At 59.6% G+C, this 21247-nt stretch overlaps 1 protein-coding gene across 1 annotated transcript in view; it reads left to right on the plus strand.

Annotated features, from left to right (window-relative positions):
- The first annotated feature begins 1756 nt into the window (after positions 1–1756).
- CFAP74 (cilia and flagella associated protein 74) overlaps positions 1757–21247 on the plus strand; it is a 57556-nt gene continuing 38065 nt past the window's right edge. The window contains exons 1-13 of the mRNA XM_047082407.1: positions 1757–1823; positions 4927–5011; positions 5132–5269; positions 7277–7375; positions 9016–9120; positions 14570–14743; positions 15187–15297; positions 15682–15784; positions 16606–16763; positions 17873–18048; positions 19409–19593; positions 20077–20250; positions 20745–20863. Of these exons, the coding sequence (XP_046938363.1) occupies positions 1757–1823; positions 4927–5011; positions 5132–5269; positions 7277–7375; positions 9016–9120; positions 14570–14743; positions 15187–15297; positions 15682–15784; positions 16606–16763; positions 17873–18048; positions 19409–19593; positions 20077–20250; positions 20745–20863 (1694 nt within the window). The remainder of the gene's footprint in view (positions 1824–4926; positions 5012–5131; positions 5270–7276; positions 7376–9015; positions 9121–14569; positions 14744–15186; positions 15298–15681; positions 15785–16605; positions 16764–17872; positions 18049–19408; positions 19594–20076; positions 20251–20744; positions 20864–21247) is intronic.

The following is a 21247-nucleotide window of genomic DNA, read 5'->3' on the forward strand; positions in this document are numbered from 1 at the left end:
CTGTGTCTCCCTCTCTCTCTGCCCCTCCCCCACTCGTGCTCTGTCTCTCTCTATCAAAAATAAATAAAATGTAAAAAAAAAATTTAAAAAAGAAGTGTATGTGGTTTAATGTCATCTTCAATGGAACCGTATGTGTGATGATCCACCTCGTATCAGGCTGCCATCCGTCCGGGGGACAATTGAGCTGCGCTGTGATGAGCACATGGAGTCCGTGAGCGCGAGCAGAACAGACTCGGCCACTTCGTAAATATGTTCTAAAAGCTCTGCCATTCACAGATTGGGGGGGGGGGTTAATAGGTTTTCTCAAGTGGGAGGAATATTGTTGGCATTTGACAAGATGCCTTGAAATTTTGCCTCTCAGAACTGTAATGCGTGATTGTTTCTTTGCAGCATTTTTTAAAAGGAATCGTTGGCCTTGACTTATTATTGATTCATCCAGGAAACATTATTAGGCTTTGAAATATTTTTCAGTCAGTTATTCCGAAGCAATTGTAAAGTGAAACATGAAAGACAAATTCATCTACGATTGTAGCATCTCCTACATAATATCAACATTCCGCACGGAGTTCTGGGCAGGCAGGCTCCTAAGGTCCCTCAAATCACTTCAAGCATGAGGGATGTTCTGAAATTCCTTAAGGGTTGCTTCTGACCTGCCCCGTAACACGCGACGTGCTATATAGCACGCACATCCCGAATGTTCATTTGGATGAGGTTTGATCATCACGTGTGCAACCACCGCTAGAAATGAGGCCGAACATCCCCCACCCCACTGTGCCCCTCGCGCCCCTCCCACTCCTTGCCTTTGACCCCAGATCCACGGCCGCCGGCAGGTAGTTTTGCCTGAATGGGGGTTTCCCGGTTCTCTTCCGTGTGTGGCTTCCTTCACCTCCGGCGAGGCTCCTGCGACACGCTCGTGCGCATCCGTTCGGTTCCTTCTTGTTCCCGAGCAGCAGCACGTGCTCACGACGACGGGCGCTTGGGTTGTTTTCCGGCTGGGGGCCCTCTGGGTAAACACTCGTGTGCAAGGTTGTTTGAGGGACGTGTTCTGGTTTCTCCCGGGCACGTCCTGGAGGAGGATTTCCGGGTCACGTGCTGGGCCGGTGTTCGTATTTTCGATTTGGGGCGTTCTCACAGGTGTGCAGCAGTGTCTCGTGATGGTCTTACTTCACGTTTCCCCGGGGACTGGTGCTGCGGCGCGAAGTGTCACAAGCTCGTTGGCCATTTGTGTATCTCCTCTTGCCACGTCTGTTCTAAAATTCCTGCCCCTTTTCAGTCGGAGTTTGGACTTTATGTTGTTGATGTTTAGGGGCTCTTTATATATTCTGGATATACGACTGTTGTCAGATTTCTCTGCTGCAGATATTTTCTCCTAGTCTGGGCTTGTCCATTTTCTTTTCTTCTTTTTTACAAAAGTTTATTTATTTATTTTGAGAGAGAGAGAGAGGGAGGGAGCGTGCGCCTGGGAGGGACAGAGAGAGAGGGAAGGAGGGAGAATCCTTAGCGGGCTCTGCGCTGTCACCACAGAGCCCATCGTGGGGCTTGAGCCCACGAACCATGAGATCATAACCTGAGCCAAAACCAAGAGTTGGGTGCTAAACTGACTGAGCCACCCAGGTGCCCCTCATCCATTTTCTTAATGTCTTTTTACAAGAGAAATTGTTAATTCGTATGAAATCCGATATTTATGTTTTTTAACTATGATCCTATTCATCTATACCTGTTACAATTTTTTTGTAGCTAATTTCTGCTTCCCAAGATGGAAGAAGACGCTAACCAGTTCCCTAAGAAGGAGCTTTTGGACAATGTCCCGATTGTGGAAGATGGTAATAAAAGTCTTTTCACAGATAACAGGTGTTTTGGCAACAATGAAGATAAATGGTGTGCTTTATAGTTTCCCTGAATTCCCTCTCTTTAGAAAGACTATATCTTTTAGGCTTATTTTTTTTCCTCAAAGTTTATATCATTCTGTCTTTAGTTGGAAAAAAAAAGATAAATTATGGCCGAGATTCTTGAAAGCGACAGATTATAGTTTTCTCGTTTCCAGCGTCTCTATTGAGAAATAGGATGCCATTTTTATCCCTTTGATTGTGACCTATTTTGGTTTTCTTTCCCTGGAAGTTTATAGATTTAAAAATAATCCGATAATCCAAGATAGGCCTTGATTTGGGCTAGTGCTGGACACCAGGCAAGACAGTCAAACCTGGACTAGTTTCCTTGGTTCTCCATCTAACTGCAGCGCGGCTCGTTTCTCAGTTTCTGAGCTGTGGTGAGGTGAGGTGAAGCGTGAGGTGAGGTGTGGTTAGGTAGGTGGGGTGAGGAACTGTGAGGTGAGGTGAGGTGAGGTGAGGTGAGGTAAGGTGTGGTGAGGTGAAGTGAGGTAAGTTGTGGTTAGGTGTTGTGGTTAGATGAGGTGAGCTGAGGAGTTGTAAGGTGAGGTGATGTGTGGTGAGCTGAGGTGAGGTGAGGTGTGGTATGGTATTTGTGACGTTTGGTGAGGTGAAGTGAGGTGAGGTACGGTAAGGTGAGGTGTGGTGAGGGGAGGCACAATGAGGTGAGGTGAGGTGTGATGAGGTGAGGCGATATGTGGTGAGGTAAGGTGTGGTTACGTGAGGTGAGGTGAGGAGTTGTGAGATGAGTTATGGTGTGGTGACGTGAGGTGATGTGTGGTGAGCTGGGGTGAGAGGTGAGGTGAGGTGTGGTGAGGTGAAGTGGGATATGGTGAGGTGAGTGAGGTGAGGTGTGTTGAGATGAGACGTGTGGTATGCTATGATGTCGTTTGTGGTGTTGTGAGGGTTAGGTGTGGTGAGGTGAGATGAAAGGGGAGAGGTGAGTTTGGTGAGGTGAGGTGTGGTGAGGTGAAGGGAGGTAAGTTGTGGTTAGGTGTTGTGGTTAGATGAGGTGAGGTGTGGTGAGGTGAGCTGAGGAGTTGTAAGGCGAGGTGATGTGTGGTGAGCTGAGGTGAGGTGAGGTGTGGTGAGGTTTGTGTGTTGTGAGGTTTGTGAGGTTGGTGTGGTGAGGTGAGTGAAATATAGTGAGGTGAGTGTGGCTAGGTAAGGTGGGGTGAGGAGTTGTGAAGTAAGGTATGGTGAGGTGAGGTGAGGGGTGGTGAGGTAAGAGATTGGTGAGGTGAGGTATGGTGAGGTGAGAAGAGGTGAGGTGCTTTGAGGTGAAGTGTGGTGAGGTGAGCTGTGGTGCAGTATTGTAAGGAGAAGTGAGGTGTGATGTGAGTTTGGTTAGGTTAGGTGAGGTGAAGAATTGTAATATGGGGTGTGGTGAGGTATGGTACAGTGAGGTGAGGTGACGCGAGGCGTGATGACGTGAGGTATGGGGAGTCGAGGGGTGGTTAGGTAGGTGGAGTGAGGAACTGTGAGGTGAGGAGTTGTGAGGGTGAGGTAAGTTGTGGTTAGGTGTCGTGGTTAGCTGAGGTATGGTGTGGTGGGAGGTTGGTGAGGTAAGGTTTGATGAGGTGAGGTTGGGGGGAGGTGAGAAGAGGTGAGGTGTGGCAAGGTAAGCTGAAGTGAGGTGAGGTGGTGAGGTTGGTGAGATGAGAAGAGGTGAGGTGTGGCGAGATAAGCTGAAGTGAGGCGAGGTGCTTTGAGGTGAAGTGTGGTGCGGTGAGCTGTGGTGAAGTGTTGTAAGGAGAAGTGAGGTGTGGTGAGGTGTGGTACAGTGAGGTGAGTTGTGGCGAGATGAGGTGAGATATGGTGAGGTGAAGGCAGCTGAGGCGCAGTGAGCGTAGTGAGGTGAGGTGAAGTGAGGCGTGGTGAGCTGAGGTTGGTGAGGTGAGAAGAGGTAAGGTGTGGCAAGGCAAGCTGAGGTGAGGAGTTGTGAGGTGAGGTATGGGGGGAGGTAGTAAATTCGTCCCCACCTTTCCGTCTTCCCAAATGTATAGGCCTTTTGTCTAGTCTCTTCCTCCTGTACTCCTTGTGATTTTCACTGATGCCTTGTTGAATTCCTTTGTAGTCATTTTCACTGAGATTTAATGAAGGGTAGAGAGAAATTGCATAAGTTCGATTGGCCCTGTTTGGCTCGAAGTCTACAGTGATTCTCTAAGATAATAATTCTCAAACTTTTTTGCCAGAGAACCCCTTTACATTCTTAAAAATCGTTGCAACCAGAAAGTGTTTTTCCTGTCGGTTACTATTTTTTTTTTAACTTTTTAATGTTTATTTATTTTTGAGAGAGAGACAGAGCATGAGCAGGGGAGGGGCAGAGAGAGAGGGAGACAGAATCTGAAGCAGGTTCCAGGCTCTGAACTGTCAGCACAGAGCCTGATGTGGGGCTCGAACCCATGAACCGGGAGATCATGGCTTGAGCTGAAGTCGGATGCTTAACCGACTGGGCCACCCAGGGGCCCCTCTGCCCTGTTTATTTTGATGCTCAATTTGTTCTAAATTGGGCCAGTAGGACCCTTCCCACTTCTGTGTTCTCTTAAAATTCTTTAAGCACGACTGAGCCACCCAGACACCCCTATGTCAGTTACATTTTTTAATATCGAGTGTATTAAAAATTAAAGCTGAAAAACTTTTTATATGTATTCAGTGAAAATAGCAAAACTGAACCTGTTGTATGTAACGAAAAGAGTCTGGCTCGTCAGAAGACAGCTGGATTCCCGTTCCGTCGTGTTAGTCTGTTGTGACACGAGACGTCACGTGGACTTTGGGAAACTCCATTCTACACTCGTGAAATGAGAGTGAAAGGACAAACGATGTTTCAGTACTGCTAGGAAAATAGTTTTGACTGAAGACGCTCCGAGAGGGTTCTAGGCACTCCCACCAGGGTTCCCCGGGCCGCGCTCTGACAACCATTGCTCTAAGGCCATCAGCATCGTCGCCTGCAGATGCGAGCTTGTCTAGGTTCGTCCCGGTGCTTCAGACTTGAACGTCTGCATCTACTTTGTGTGTTTTCTCTTGCCTGGATTTCTAGAAAGAGATGAACTAGAGGCTCCAGAGTTCCAGGTTGAATTTCTTCCTCCGGCAGCTGAGAAGGGTGCCGACTCGGGAGGCCGCCGGTAACTACTCCGGGCGGGCCCCTTGCTCCCCGCACCCCAGCCTGGGCACCCTCGGCGGAAAGGTGGAGCCGGGCGGGGGCGAGCAGCGCGCGAGGGCCGCCGCTGTCCTTCCGCATTAAGCCCGGGGAACGCCGATGCTGACCCAAGTGGGAAGAAAACAGCCGCCCCAGCCAGGTTCCAGGCCTGCGGCCTGCGGAGGACCTTGGGCCGCCTGGAGACGCTGCAGGAGGAGAAGGAGCTGCTCGTTCAGAAAACCAGGTGGGCTCGGCGACGGCGGCGGCGGGGAGGGAGCTGCGGCGGGTGGGCGGGGCGAGCAGGGGGCGGGGCGGCCGTCGTGGGCGGGGCGACCCGTGCTCCGGAGGCTTCGGCTCTGCCGCGGTGACCTCGGGGCAGGCCTCGATGACCGATCTCCCCCTGCCCTCCTGGCCGTCACGTGAGGCGTGCAGAGGGTGTCCCCGTTGGTCGTGCGGGGCCCGGGCCTCGCTGGTGGCCTTCGTGGGGCTGGGCCCCGGGTCGGCCCGTCCTGCCCCCGGGTCCGCTCCGGCTTGACCCGCGCTGACACTGGTAGCGCATGTTCCCCAAACGTCCGCGAAGAGAAGGTCATACGGGAAAGTGGAAAACACATGGTCCCCGCTGGGACCCACGTGCCCCTGCCCACCTTCGCTTGTGGGTTCTTTCCCTGTGGGTGCGTGTGCCTGTGATTTCTGTCTGCTGAGTTGTGTGACCGCCGCCTGCAGGCATCACTCCTGCCTACTTGTCCCCGGAGCAAGTAAAAACCTCCTTCCACCGGACCTCTGCACGGTTCCTCCCCTGAGGAAGTGAGCATCTCCCGGCCGCGCAACCACGGCGGTTCCCTGCGTGTCCTCCAGGCTGGCTTAGAGCCCGCGCTCTGGGTTTGGTTCTGCTGTTCTCATCACAGGAGCTAGAGTTTTGAATCGGATTCGATCCAGGCCCCCACGCTGGTCGCTTGTCCTGTCGTGTCTGGGAGTTCTAGAACGCTGACGAGGTGCTGCAGCTGTGTGCCGGGTGTGCGGCCCTCTCAGGCCTCTCCCCGGTGCCCTTACACACCCGGCCACGTTCACGTGTGCCGGTTCCCGTGAACTCTCATTTGGGCTGAGGTCACATAGGTGGCCCCTCTGAAGGGCTTTCAGGAAACAAGACCCTGATCAGGCAGCTTGATTGTGTGAGAGAAATCCCTGGAAAGATGATGTCACCTCAGCTCCTAACCTGGGCAAGGGGGACAGATGACCGGGGCCCCTGGCCTGGGCGAGGGGACAGATGACCGGGGCCCCTGGCCTGGGTGAGGGGGGACTGATGACCGGGGCCCCTGGCCTGGGTGAGGGGGTACTGATGACCGGGGCCCCTGGCCTGGGTGAGGGGGGACAGATGATTGGGGCCCCTGGCCTGGGTGAAGGGGTACTGATGACTGGGGCCCCTGGCCTGGGTGAGGGGGAACAGATGATTGGGGCCCCTGGCCTGGGTGAGGGGGGACTGATGACTGGGGCCCCTGGCCTGGGCGAGAGGGGACAGATGATGGGGGCCCCTGGCCTGGGTGAGGGGGAACAGATGATGGGGGCCCCTGGCCTGGGTGAGGGGGGACTGATGACCGGGGCCCCTGGCCTGGGCAAGGGGGGACAGATGATTGGGGCCCCTGGCCTGGGCGAGGGGACAGATGACCGGGGCCCCTGGCCTGGGTGAGGGGGGACAGATGACCGGGGCCCCTGGCCTGGGCGAGGGGGGACTGATGACTGGGGCCTCTGGCCTGGGTGAGGGGGGACAGATGATTGGGGCCCCTGGCCTGGACGAGGGGGAACAGATGACTGGGGCCCCTGGCCTGGACGAGGGGGAACAGATGACTGGGGCCCCTGGCCTGGGTGAGGGGGGACAGATGACTAGGGTCCCTGGCCTGGGCGAGGGGGGTCAGATGAGTGGGGCCTCTGGCCTGAGTGAGGGGACAGTTGATGGGGGCCCCTGGCCTGGGCGAGGGGGGACAGATGACCGGGCCCCTGGCCTGGGCGAGGGGGGACAGATGAGTGGGGCCTCTGGCCTTGGTGAGGGGACAGATGACCGGGGCCCCTGGCCTGGACGAGGGGGGACATATAGCCGCGGCCCCTGGCCTGGGCCACGGGGGACATATAACCGCGGCCCCTGGCCTGGGTTAGGGGAGCTGAAGGAAGATGGGTTTCCATCCGAGGCTCCTGAGGGAGAGTGTGAGGAGAGGCTCGATCCCAGAGAACTACTTATCCGGATTCTGACTTCCTGCAGAGGAGAGCTGCGTGCTTGCCGCCAGAGGATAGAGCTCATCGCCAAGCAGCAGGCGAGCGTGGCGGCCGAGGTGGCTGCAGGGAGAGAGGCCAACAACACGTAGGTCGTGCGCCCCGGGCGCCGAGCGGGGCGGGTGGCAGGGGCCCCCAGTGCCGCAGCAGAAGGCGTCCGGTCACCCGACTCGTCATCTATACTAACACCTGCTGCCTTCAGGTGCACGAGGAAGCAGACTGGCCACCCTCCAGGGTGGGGAACAGACGCACCCCAATACGGAAAGAGACAGGTGGTCACAAGGACAAGAGAGCTGGTGGCCGTGAGGTCAGGAGAGGTGGTCACTTTGAGGCAGGTGGCCAGGGAGGCTTCCTGAGGAGTTGCCTCCAGGCTGGAACCTGAGTGAGAAAAACAACTTGCCTGCAGTGACTAGAAAGGAACATTCTGGGGGTGAGGATGTGCAAAGCCGTAGAGGTGCCCAAAAAGAGAGGCCACTCTGTGGGGACAGGGCAGGGACACCAATGAGCTTAGGGGAAGAAACATCAGGACTGGCTTTGTCTCGATCGACCAGCCAGGTAGTGCCACTACCCAGATGAGGGGACAGGACAGGCAGGGGGTCAGAGGCCTGCGCGGCTACCTCACGTGGACACATCTGCTTGGAGCTCCCCGCGCCCGGGGCTGGTGTCCACAGGTGAGCCAGGTGGCGTCCATGCACTTCAGGCCCTGTCGGTCTCACAGCAGCCCTTTGAGGGACTCAGGGACACTAAGTGAGCTGCCCGGGGTCACCCTGCTGAGCGGGGACACGGTGGGACGTTGGTCCTGGCGCTCTGAGCCAGAATCTGAATGTAGCTGCCCCACTTGCTGCCAGGAAGGGACGAGCGCCAGGCCCCACTGGCCCCAGGAGGGTAGGGGGCCTCCTGGCGGCTGGAGGCTGGAGTCCTGGGGGTCACAGGACAGACAGGACAAGGTGCCAGACAGCTCACCCAACAGCAGCGTCGTGAGGCCTGCAGCCCAGCCCCCTGCAGGCAGAGACAGGCTCTTTTGTAGGACTTTAAAATCCACCTGGTTCTATGGGACACAGCAGGCTGGATGTCGAGAAACGAGGGCCACGCCAGCTGCTGGAAACCCACTCCCCAGCCGTACACGTGTGGGGTCCTGATCGGTGGTATGCACACACCGGTCCTGAGGTCTTTGTCACCCAAGGCTATTTCCACACAGCCCCACTGACCACCCCGTGATCATCTGTGATTATCTCAGAACATGCCTGAGCGGTCGGGTGCCTGGGCGGTGCACTGAGCCGGCCACAGCCCAGGACAGAAGAGGGTGCAGCGTGGACTCCCTACCTAGAGTCTCCCAGGGGCGTTTTGGCCGCCTGACTGCTTCCAGTCGGGCGAGTGTGCAGGATCCTTCCCTGATCGGAATGGGCCCGCAACTCGGACAGGCTGGAACCAGGGGATCCGGCTCCCTGACCCCGGGAGGGAAGTGGGCACTGGTGTGGCCAGGGCAGGTGCTCTAGCGGGTTCTGTGCCTGGCCAAGAAGCCAGAAGTAGGCAGAGGGGCAGCTTTTCTTGACGGCCTTCCCCGCTGGCCGGTGTAGACAGACTTCTCTCTTGAAAATGAAGAGGCCAGCTGAAGGCCTCAGTGGGATAGTGGCCACCGGGGGGCTTTCTCTGGGGGCCAGGCTGACGCCACCTCCCCGCCCCCCCACTCCCCCGCCCCCCCGCCCCTCTGCCCCCGTGCCTCAGCAGCGCCTCCGTGGGCCGCCTCCAGGCGGTGTCCAGACACCTGTGCACGGAGCTGGACGACGAGAGAGCCCTGCAGTCCCAGCTCAGAGCCGCGTTGCTGAAGAGCGAGTGAGTTGGGGGGGGGGGGGGGCTCCCTGCGCACAGGCAGGACGCGGCCCGCGTAGTTTGCGCGCGACTTTTAAGCTGCCTAGGAGCGGGAAGGGAGCCCGTTAAGTGAAATCATCGAAAGGATAAGACTTCACGTTTTTTGAAATGTTTCCCACTTTCCCCATGTTTGTTTGCATTTCTGAGAACTATGACACCTTCTTTTCCTTTCCCCTCTTTCCTGCTTCCTGCTTCCGGAGAACCACCAGCACTGTGGTTAAACAGCGTTTTGCCGTTTCACAACCTTTCTAGAAGCAACCCCCAGCAAAGACACTGGTGCTTGGGTTTGGGTCGTAAACAGCAGCATTGCCTCTAGCTAGCTGCCGCAAGAAAGGGGGTTTAGGAGGGGATCAGATTCCTGGTGTCCCTCGTGCCCTGCTTCCCCCCCCCCCACAACGGCCCCCTCCCCCAGACGCTGGCCGGGCAGCCTCTGGGAAATGCACAGGAAGGCACAGAGGGCCAGGACAGGGCATTGGCGGCAGGCCACCCGCTGCTGGAAAAACCACAGCTGTCCCCTGCCCCTCCCGACCACAGGGACTCTCGGGGAGTGGGGGGTGGGGACAGGAATCCGTCTCTAACCCAGCCCTCCTTTAAGTTAGGCACAGTCCAGCCCTGGGTCCTGTGGTGCTTTAGCATAATCTAGTGGGGAGGCGGGAGGACAGAGAGGTGGCCGGGATGGTAGGGCCATCTGTGAGTGAGCATGGGAGGACGATGGACGTTTATGTGGCCCTTGTTTGACGGCGCAAAACACCCCGAGCCCCCTTGGCCCCAGCCGTCCTAGTGACATCCTTTACGGCAAGAGGGTCCCACTTGGGGGTTGCAGGGGGTTATCCCGTCTCCAGCCAGGAAGACCCCTCACCCTTCCATGACACTCATGGCCTCCACATTTTGAAGATTATGGGCCAGTGAAGGCCCCTTAAGTTGTCTTTGCGTGATGCTTCCTTGTGACTGTTGGCTAGAATACCCCCGAGTGATGCCATGTCCTTCTGGGGGGGCCTCTCAACGAGGCGCATGATGGCGACCGGTCCCGTTTCCGGTGGGGGGGACTTTGGTGGCTGGGTCGAGGTGGTGCCCGCCGGGGTTCTCCACGCAACGCGACACCTTTGGAAACGAATCCGTAACGTGTGGTGGACACTCAGAGACTCTGGGATCCTGTCCTCACCCCCTTGCGGGCTCTGGTGTCTGAATTCAGTGGTGTTTCTTGCCTGCACCAATCATGATGGCGATGGCGATGGCGATGATGGCCCCCAAAGACGCTCTAAGTCCGCGCTCCGTCCGCGGCCGCGGGCCGGCCTTCTGGTGTGAAGAACAGCGTATCTTCTCCACATCCATTTGCTTATCGGCATAGACTCTGATTTCTGTTTTAGTCAGCGGCGTATGGTCACTTCCGTCATTATTTGCCTTGACCCTCCGGTCCTCCCAAGTTGGCTCCTAGGCCCTTTGACACGTCCCTGTCCCTGTCACTCTTGGAGTGCTCTCGGGCACCAGGACACGTTCAACGCCCCCCGATTCATCCTCCCGCCCCAGCTCTGGACTCAGCCTGGTTTGTAACTGAGGAGTGGGGTTTGGAGGTCTAGAGCTGGGCGCCGCTGATGCCCGTGGCCGCGAGGACCTTGCTGCTCCCAGGCCCTTGCAGCAGGCGGGGACAGCAAACCCGTGAACGTCTGTGTGTGTCCCTGTCTTGAAACCAGTTCCAACAGAACTGCAGGCTCGTCCCCACCATCCCCCGCCGTGTCTGCACCTCCTTCCTGTGGCAGTGACCAGCCTGCCTGTCGCTACCCTCAACGTTTTCACTGATTTCCCCGGTCCCCACGTGTAGCCAGTCCGCCAACCCTTCCAGCGATCGCCCTGGGACCCTCCTCCTGCGGCCTGACCCCAGCAGCCTGCCTGCCGGCCGCTGCTCACGTGGGCCTGGCTGCTGCCGGACTGTCATTTGCTGCCTTGTTAATCAGCTTTCCCTGAGTCTAATTTACACACAAGAAAATGTATCCCAGACGTTCCCTTGTGCCTCTCCTCAGTCAGCAGCCCAGCCCTAGGGAACCACTGGGGACCGCTGACACACTCTGTCCCTTCCTATTAAATGTGTTCAGTGTGCCGGGGCACCTGGTGGCTCAGTTGGTGGAGTGACTGACTTAATTTCTGCTCAGGTCATGATCTCATGGTTCGTGAGTCTGAGCCCCGCATCGGGCTCTGCATTGACAGCATGGAGCCTGCTGGGGATTCTCTCTCTCTGCCCCTCTCCTGCTTGCGCTCTGTCTCTCTCTCAAAAATAAATAAACACGGGGCGCTTGGGTGGCGCAGTCGGTTAAGCGTCCGACTTCAGCCAGGTCACGATCTCGCGGTCCGTGAGTTCGAGCCCCGCGTCGGGCTCTGGGCTGATGGCTCGGAGCCTGGAGCCTGTTTCCGATTCTGTGTCTCCCTCTCTCTCTGCCCCTCCCCCGTTCATGCTCTGTCTCTCTCTGTCCCAAAAACAAATAAAAACGGAGAAAAAAAAAAGAAAAATAAATAAACATTTTAAAAACATGTTTTAAATGTGCAGAACCATACCTGTTTACCCGGCGCCTGGTTTCTCCAGTCCACACAACGGCTCCCAGTTGCATCTGTGGTCTTGTGTGGAGCGGAAGTCCGGGCGCATCCGAGTTTTTTGTAATTATTTTATTTTAGAGAGAGAACAAGCAGGAGAGGGGGGCAGAGGGAGAGAGAGTGTCTTTGGCGGGCTCCACACTCAGCACGGAGCCCGACATGGGCCTCGACCCCGGCAGCCCTGAGATGACCTGAGCCATCCAGGCACCCCCACATCCACATTTGTGCGTAGCAGGAGTCCGGGCGTGTCTGTGGTTTTTTTTTTTTTTTAATGTTTTATTTTTGAGAGAGAGAGACAGAGTGTGAGTGGGTGAGGGGCAGAGACAGAGGGAGACACAGAATCCGAAGCGGGCTCCAGGCTCCGAGCTGTCAGCACAGAGCCTGACGTGGGGGCTCGAACTCACGGACTGTGAGATCATGACCTGAGCTGAAGTCGGACGCTTCACCGACTGAGCCACCCACGTGCCCCGCGTCTGCGTTTTTATGTAGCGGGAGTCCCAGGTTCATCCAGGGTTTAACACGACAAGCATTATTACCTCCCCGTCCCTGGATGGCCGGGAACCTAGGAGCAGCGTAGCTGGGGTTCTGGCTCGAGATCTCCCGGGCGGTTACGGTTGAGATGTCAGTCAAGACGGCATCGTGTGGAGGTTCGCTGGGTTGGACGGAGGATCAGCTTCCAAGCTCGCTCAGATCAACCCCCCACAGGCCTCTCCTGGGGCTGCTGACAAGGGACACTGAGCCCCCAGGGGTGAGCAAAAGCCCCAGTGTCCTCTCGGAAGTGACATCGCATCACCTCTGCCGCATTTGGATCAACCCTGAGACCGGGTGGGCGCGGCCTGCTCAACGGTGTGCGTGCAGGAGGCGGGGTCATGGGCTGTCATCCTGGGGACCGGCCACCTCATACTGAGTCTCACATAAGCCCTTCCCCCAGCAAAACCGGCTGCTGCACGCGGCGCCTGGCGGGGGGGGGGGGGGGGGGCGGTACACTGAGTGTTCCTCGCGCCTCTGCGCTTCCGCTGTAAAATGTTATCGTGTGGACGTCCCGGCAACGCAAGATGAGCTGAGCGACTCTAGCCCCGCAGAGAATCGCAGCAGGTGACAAGAACACGGGTGGAGAAGGAAGCCCTGTGCGCAGAGGAAGTGACCATTCCCAGGAGCACAGATCGCCGCGCCCGCCTGGGTCCTGAGGGGCGCGTGTGCCAGAGTGGGGCGCGGCCTGCTGTCTGCTGCGGGCGGACAGGGCGCTCAGCGAATTGAGGCCAGCGCAGCCCTGGAGCGGGCGGGTCTGCGTGGCTGGCCCATCGGCGTCATCGACAGGAGCCTTCTCTCAAGTGGGGTCCTGACGTCCTCATGCTCTGGGCCCATCCTGGGAAGTCCCGCCACCAGCCCCTGGGCCACCAGCCACACCACGAGCGCCGCCGCGGGGTCTCCACGGATCTGTGCCTCCACAAGCGGTGCCCCCGGACGCACATTCTTGGGACTCTGCTCTCAGGGATGACGCGCCTTCAGGCCCTCCTGTGTCGCTGCCGACCACACGCTGGGCAGAAGCCCCCATCAGCCAGGGACTCCGAGGAGGTGGAGGGGTGGGCAGGCGAGGCGGGCCCCTCCAGGGGGCTCGTGTGCACTGGGGTGCAGGCGGGACGCCTGAATCTGTGGCTCCGTGGCTCAGGTAGTGCCGCTCACTCATTCAACAAACGGTAGTTGAGAACCTGCTGTAGGCCACACTCCGTTCGAAGCATTTAGGGCTCGCCGGTGAATAGAACAAGTGAAAAGCCGTGTCCGGGGAGCCTCTGTCTTCGTGGTAACGGGAGGCAGACGATCAGCCAAACGTGAAGTTCGGGACGGGTGGCCCGTGTCACGCGGTCCCTGCGTCCCCGGACTCGAGTTTCTGTCTCACCCAGGTCCAGCGGCAAGGCCAAAGGCCACCGGCATCCTCGCACCGCAGGCTCCGTGCAGGGGCCCGGCCACGCCCGGGGCAGGGTGTCTGCCGCAGGGGCCCGGCTGAGAGCCTTTGCTGACCTTCCTTCCGGGGCTGCGGCAGGCGGCACACGCAGACCTCGCGTCCCCGAAGGTGATGCCCACACAGATCTCACTGGGCTAAAACCAAGGGGCTGGCAGGACTGCCTTCTTTTCTAGGGAGAACCTCTTTCCGGCCTCGTCCAGCCCCCAGATGTGCCCTCCTTCCTGGGCCCATGCCCCTGCCCCATCCTCTAGGCCAGCAGCACCTCTGTGCCTCTGATCTTCCTTCCATCGTCACCCTCTCTTTATTCAGAGAAAGTGGGACGTCAGTCAAATCGCCATCTTTTTCAGGCCTAGGGGCCAGCAATCCATCAGCCACGGTCAGACGTTCCCGCCGCCTGTCCGCGCCCAGACGCCCCCCTGTAGGTCACACAGGGTGCTCATATGGCAGCAGCCCACTTCCCCTCCGTGTCTTGTGCTGCCCCCCCGGCCCTGTCTCTCGCTGCCGTGCCCCCGTGCCACAGGGAGCCTCTTTCAAAGGCGGCATCTCCCACCTGTGTCCCCGGCCTATTTCAGAGTGCCACACCGGTCCTCAGGCCAGCCGTGGGCACTCAGGTCCACGAGTGCCGTGGACACTCAGGAAGTGCAGATCCACGTTCGAGCCAGGCCGGGGCCCGTAGTACCGTGGGTGAAGGGGGGAGCCTTCCTCTCTCCTGCGGCTGCAGGCCCAGAGGGCTTCCAGGAGGAGGAGCCGCCCTTGACTGGTGGTCGTCAGAACTGCGTGGCCAGGCCCTCCCGGACCCCCTGGAATGGACGCTCCTCAGAGGGTGTGGCCTTTGCCGACACAAACAAAAGTGCCTCTTGTTTGAAGGAGCGCCATGTGGCACATTGCGATCCAGAAGGGACAGCTTGAGGACGTCCAAGCGTCTGCCCAAGAGGAGGAAGCGGCTGCCAGGAAGGGCCTCCGGGCGCACACGTCCGAGCAGCTGCACCGCGAGGAGGAGGCCCTGAAGAAGGCCGAGAGGAACCGGCTGCTGAGGGTCAGGTGGGTGGCCAGGACCTGCCGGGGGCCTCAGCCCTTCTCCAGAGCCAGCTCCTCTGTGGCCCCGCCTGAGCCCCTGGCCAGAGTCCTGACCCCACGGGTCCCCGGGCGCAGCCCCTGCCCAGGGCCTCCTGTTTGGCCAGGCCGTTGAGCAGGGCAGAACAGCACCCGCAGGTGCGTCACAGGCCCGCTCCCGCTCCCCTGGTGCGGTCCCCATCTCCTTCCCTCCCAGTCCTCGTCCAGGGTCCTCCCCACCCCTCCCCCTGCTCACCCCATCCGGCCCGTTGCCAGCTTTCCCTGCCGCGTCTATGGGAGCCAAGCCCCTGGACACCGGCAGCGCTCTCGCCCTGGGCACAGGTGCCGCCGGCCTGGCTCTCAGGGACACCTGTTCCCTCAAGAGCCGGTGCTCCATGAGTTTCCGTTCCCACTGTCCCCCGCCACCGCAGGAAGGCCATGCACCTGCAGAAGGAGCACGGGCTCAGGCACCAGAAGCTGGTGGAAGACGCCAAGAAGAATCACAAGATCGCAGTGAAGTTCCTGAAGGCTTCCCTGGGAAGGTAGCGTCCTCAGACTCCCCCCATTGATACCCTGGAGGAGAAATATAAGAAATACAAGAATCTTTTTTTTTTGTTTTACTGTCCCCGATTTTATTATTAAATCATTACCCTACTGTCAGAACATAATAAAGCTGTATTTTTAGTTTCGAGCTGACTTCCTGCTTGTGTTCAGAAAAGGACCTGCGGTGAGTTGCCGGGGGCCTGTCCAGAGAAGCCTGTTTCAGTGTTCCCTAGAAATTGACGTTCAACATAACACTTTCCATATGTCTTTAATGTGGTCACATTTAATTATTTCCTTGACGGACGTGACCACCGTGCAGTTCTGTAACCGCAAGTCAACGTGCCCCGGTACCCATGGTTAAAAAACGTGCCTTCTTCTTCCAGAATCCGCGAGCAGGAGAGGGAGAAGGAGATGGGGTCCCAGGAGCACATGAAGAGGCGCATGGACGCCGTGCTGGCTTTGAAGAACAGTATCAGTGCCAACAGGGTAGGCGACCTGTGTCCACCCTTGCCCTCGGGGCACATCGCACTCCAGGAGGGACAGCTTGACACCCTCGGGGCCCCACGCAGTCCTACAGGAGCCCTCCAGACAGGCGTGTTTCCTTCCAGGCGGGGGTCCACACCTCGACCCCTCAGCCTGCCCTGCCCTGTCATCTGGCTTCCCTGCCCCTTGGGGCGGGAGTCCCGTGTCCTCAGACTCGCCACTCAGTCGCTTCCTGGGGGCTACAGAGCCTCCCCCCACAGGTCTGTTGCCCCTGGGCCCGTGCTGGCACTAGCCAGGTGCCCCGCCGGGCAGGAAGAAATCAGTGCAGGCCTGTCCTCCTGGGGCCTGGTCCGCGGGAGGAGCCATGGCAGGTCTCCAGGGGGACCGGGGCGCAGCAAGGCCACGTGCAGGGGTCCAGGGTCCTGCTGGAGGAAGTGATATCCCCCTGGGGCCCAAGGGTGTGGCAGTTAGGCCTGGAGAGTGGAGAGGGGAACAGCATTTGCAAAGGCTCAGAGGCAAGAGTGAGCAGGCCTCCTGGAGGGGAGCCCAGCATGGCAAGGGGGCAGAGGCGAGGCGCCAGTCCTGCAGCGCTGTGGACGACAGCCAGCTCAGGGGGCGGGAAGCCCCTGAGGATTTTAAGGACAGATAGTCGGTGGGTGGGCGGGACCAGGCAAGGGTGGGGCTCTGCAGACCTGTGCTCCGGCATCTCAGGGCTGAGTTAACGTCACCGGCTCAACAGAGAGCTGCCGTGTGTGTGCGCGCACTTGTGTGCACACGCGTGTGCATGTGCCAATGGTATACCCTCACTTTTCTCTATTCCCAAGGAAACACTCCGGAAATTTCAAGCATGGGGCCAGGCCAGGGCAGAGCTGGCTGAGCGGAAGGCCCGGGCCCAGAAGGAGATGATTCTGGCCCAAGGTGGGGACGCTTTCAGACACCTTTTCCATCAACGCCAGCGCCAGGAGCTGGAAGCCCAGAACCGGTGAGTGCGAGGTGGCTTCCTGGGGGAGGTGCCCGCCTGGGCCGAGGGAGGCCTGTCCCTCACAATTAGCCAAGCTGCTTTCCTCCCTGGGTTTCTCCCCAGATGGGGGCTCCAGCCCTCCCTCCACACCCTGCTCCCCAGACCCCAACAGGTGAGGCCTCCCGTGGGCCTCAGAGCACAGACCTTTCGACCCCCATCACCTCTAGCGCGGCCCCTGGCCTGGCTTCCTGGTTTCTCAGGAGCCGCCCCAAGCCCCCGACGCAGCTCACTTTCTGTGTCTCCGGGCTCTCCGGGCCCCTCCGTAGGGGGCCGTGGGGGGTCTGGGCTCACCCTTCACGCCCTCATGGGCTTCGCTTTCCTCCAAAGGGCACTCGGTGCTGCCTTCTCAGTATGCCCTGCACCCTCGTCGTTCACCCTGAGAACCCCCCTCAGCCCTGCAAGGTCCCAGTACACAGCTCTCCAGGCCACACTCTGCCCTGCCTCCCGCCCCCACACCCCCCGCAGGCGTGGGCTTCCTGAGATCCAGAGGTCCGCGTTCTGGTCCTGCCCACCTCCTGAAGGGCACATCCCTTCTCCCCCCCACCACCACCACACCCCCTTCACGGGCACGATTGGTGTGGCCTCCTGGTCCTCTCCCTGGGGACAGCATCTCCTGCCAGGGAGTCACAGCGCTCTGGCCGTCACCACAGGAGCTGTGCCATCAGTCGTCCCGCTAGGGGCTCCCAGGGGTGGCTCCACCCGTGCCTTCGTCTGGCGCAGGCCGGGCACGTAGGAAGAGCCAGGGACAGAGTTGGAATGAGTGAAGGAACGAATGAGTGAAGGGATGAATGAGCACGTGAGTGAATGGCCTCGAGCCCTAGTGAGGCCGCCGTGGCTTGTGCCTCGCTGGAGTGCCCGGCTGCCAGCCTGGAGACCTGGAGTAAAAGGCGCGTCCTGTGGGGTCAGGTTTGCTGTGGGGCCCGGGCGGGGCAGGAATCTCAAGGCCCGGGTCTCCGGCCCGGCAGCCTTCCTGGGCCTCATCTGTCTCATCAGAATCACCTCCTGGGGGAGGGGCCCCAAAGGCAGCTCGCAACTCACCTTCCCTGGTTCCACACGGTGTTTTCCCACAGCGCCTTCGGGGAGCAGCAGAGGCTCAGAAAGCAGGAGATCGTAGGCCGGATTCTGAGAGAAGAGGCTGCGGGAGAAACCAGGAGGAAGAGGCGGTCTTCCCCCACCAAAGCCACGGGCCGGCTGACCCTGAGAGATGAGACGTGGGGCTACGTCTCGGACGTCTGCGAGGACAGGGGCACGGGGGCCCTTCCCCGCCGCCTGCCGGTGAGCCAGAGGCCCCGTCTGGTCACAAGTCCCCGGGGACGTGGTTGGGCCTCGAGACGTTGTGTGACCATCTCCGGCTAAGGTCCCGCGGCCGAAACCGTGCGGCCGGCACCAGGCTGTCTTCCGGCCTCCCTGCTGCCCGGGGGCCCCGCGGGCGGGACGCGGGCGGGCTTCCCCACGGCTCCTCTCTGCGGCACGCAGGATGGCGGGCCACACGGCGTCCGCCTGGGAGCTGTCCTTTCCCAGGTGACGGCGCGGGTACAAGGGGCCGAGACCCCGGGATCCACCTCTGCGGACCCCACTGCGGGCGCGGAAGCCGTGGCGTCCTCTGCAACAAGAGTGGCTCGGGCCGCCTCACCTGTCCCTAGACAAAAAGACAGGCAGGGACCACAGGCCAGTCCCGGGCCACGGGGCTGTCTGTGCACATGCCTGTCACCACCCCGGCCCCAGATGCTCTCCGCGCCCCCCAGAGACCAGCCGCTTCCACGTCCTGTACTCCCTCGCCGCTCAGGCGTCATCCTCCTGAGGGCCGGCTCCAGGCCAGCACCCCCACCCCACCCCCGGGGCTGGTGACCCATACCTGTCCCCAGGAGTGAGGAGCAGGGACATCAGGACCCCTCCTGAGCCAGTTCAGCACTCCCACTTCTGCCCCGTGCGCCTCGAAACCCGAAGGTGCGGGTCGCCGGCTCCCCTGGGCCTCTGCGGACTCTTCACTCTGTTCCCAGGCGTTTTCGGTCTCTGCCCGGTCCCTGCCCGCCACTGTGCAGTCTGCCCCTCCGGGCCGTCACCCCTGCCACCTCCTCCCTGGCCCGCCCAGCCGCCTGCCCTGCCGTCCACACTAGGTGTCCTGTGTTTCTCCGTGCCAGCACCCAGTCTGCTTCCCCGGGAGCTCTCCACACATTGCAGCCACATCCCCCTCCGTCTACGGCTGGTGCTCCCTAGAGGGAGGCCCCACGCCGTCCCCTCTGAAGCCCAGTCCCAGAACCGGTGTCCTCCGGAGGGAGGGCTTTTCCAGGGCATGGTCTATATAAGCAAAAATTAGAAATAACACGAAACTGAGGATGGCGAAGAAGATTGTAGTAGGCCCATAAATCCATGTTCTGTGGACTCTTTTGTGGGTATTGGAGAAAAATACGTAATGATGTGTCTGAAGTTACTTATATTTGAGATGGGAAAGGGTTACGAAACAGACCGTGTTCTAGTCTCCGGGTAAAGAGGAAAAGAACCCGTAGAAGAGCCAGGTTGTCGGTAGCCACGTGCCCGAGGGTCTTGTGATGGCGGCTATGTTCTTCTCTCGCTGATCTGTAGGGTCCCTTGTCTTCTGGGATTAGCTCTGAATTTCTCTCCCCAACAGCAGGACAGCGAAGCGGTCTCACCCCCCAGAGCCTCTCAGTTACTGGAAGCCATCTCCTATGAGTCCGTCCAGGGGGACTCGGGGAACATCACCTGGGAACATGACACGCTGGCCGAGCCGGAGATCCCCGGGCTCTGGAAGGAAGACTATAAGCCGAACCAGGCAAGCGCTTCCTGCCCTCAATTCCGAGAAGTTGGATAGCAGCCCCGACGCCGGCTGACCTGGAGTCAAGGCCGCAGACAGAGCCCCTTCCCCACTCCTGTCCCTCAGGGAGGCACCTTTATTTGTGCTGCCTGAGAAAACATGGCTCCGGTTAAACATTTCAAACCTTTCTCTTGGCCTAATTGAAAAATCTAGAAACCCCCCGCCTCTGCCGTCACTTCCCACAAATCCAACGGGATCCTGGACGTGCCTGCTCGTCCCTCTTTCCTTTTCCTCTGAAGTGAGGACCGCCAACCTCGCTCAGGCCAGGGCTCTCTAAGTGGCCTGCCGGGCGGTCACGCTCCCCCTGCCCCGGCCGCTCTGGGCCCTGACGCTGTGCCACTAACTTCTGCGGCCCCCGGCTGCCCTAGGCCACCTGGAGCAGATCGCCTCGCTGGGCCTGGGCTTGCCCTCGAGCGCGACGCTGTTTCTGTGGAAACCCAGGTGCCCAAAGAGGAAGTGGACAGGAAGCCCGTGGGCGGGACAAAGATGGACAGGGACATCCTGGCGCGCACCATGGAGCAGCTGCGCAGCAGGGTGACCCACAGGCAGGTGGCATCCGGGCACGAGTTCAAAGGTCGCCCCTTCAATAGCAAACCCAAGCTCATCCACTTCAAGGTGAGGAGGGGCTACTCGCCTGGCCTGGTGCTGAGAGTGTTGAGAGGGGTCAGACACCAGCCCCAGAAGGGGACCCGGCCCGGGGGACAGCCTCCCTGGAAAGGGACAGTGGGAGGTCGGTCCTCGCACGTAGTCACAGCCGCCAGACTCTGCAGGGGAGGAGGCTGGCGGGCTCCTGGGATGCCACACGGGCCCTAGTCCTTCAGACGGAGTGGGGTGCCGGCCCCAGAGCCCACACCGTCCGAGGTCCCCAGGAAGCCATTTCCTGCCCCCGCTGTCCCTACTCTCCGTGCGTCCCCAGGGGAGCACTTCCTGAGTCAGGAAACCTTGGGACTTGTTCCTGGTCTCCTATCAGGACGCTCCTCCGCTCGTCACCGAGACCTTCCTCGTGTGGTCACACGCTGGCCGTCGGGGGGCACACGAGGAGAGGCCGCCAGGCGCTCACACGGCGCCTTCCCCCCGACGGCTTCGAAGGACTCCCCTGACTTTTCCAGGACTTCGACGTCGGCAAAGTGTACAAGAAGAAGATCACGCTGATAAACGCCACCTACACCATCAACCACTGCAAGCTGGTGGGCGTGGAGGAGCACCTCAGGGACTTCGTCCACGTCGAGTGAGAGCCGGCGGGGCGCGGGTGCGGGTGCGCTGTCCTCGGCCTTCACGCCCGCCTGGCGCTCGCTCTGGTGGCCGCTCCGTCTTCTTGTGCTGACGCGGCCCGAGGCCAGCCCAGGTGTGCGTGATGACTCTCCTTCCGGGTCAGTGTTTCGGTGCCCACCCCTCTGGGTGAGACGTCCCTGGCGGTTGTTGGGGCTTCTCTGGGTGAAGGTTCGAGCCGTCCTGCTTCAGGACCGTCCCCTCCCACTGTGTGCGTGTCCCCTGTGTAGCCACGTTTCTGTTTTCCTTCTTCGAAGCCCCGCTGGTGCTTGAGAGGCGGCCCCGTCTACCGTTTTCTTCCTGGCCCCTTTAATGCTTGCTCATGTCCCGCTTTAAGTTTTCC

Source organism: Lynx rufus, unplaced genomic scaffold, assembly GCF_022079265.1.
Source record: "Lynx rufus isolate CCGP_SWC_20201006 ecotype Redwood Valley unplaced genomic scaffold, mLynRuf1.p SCAF_2, whole genome shotgun sequence".
In the NCBI taxonomy this organism is placed as follows: Eukaryota; Metazoa; Chordata; class Mammalia; order Carnivora; family Felidae; genus Lynx; species Lynx rufus.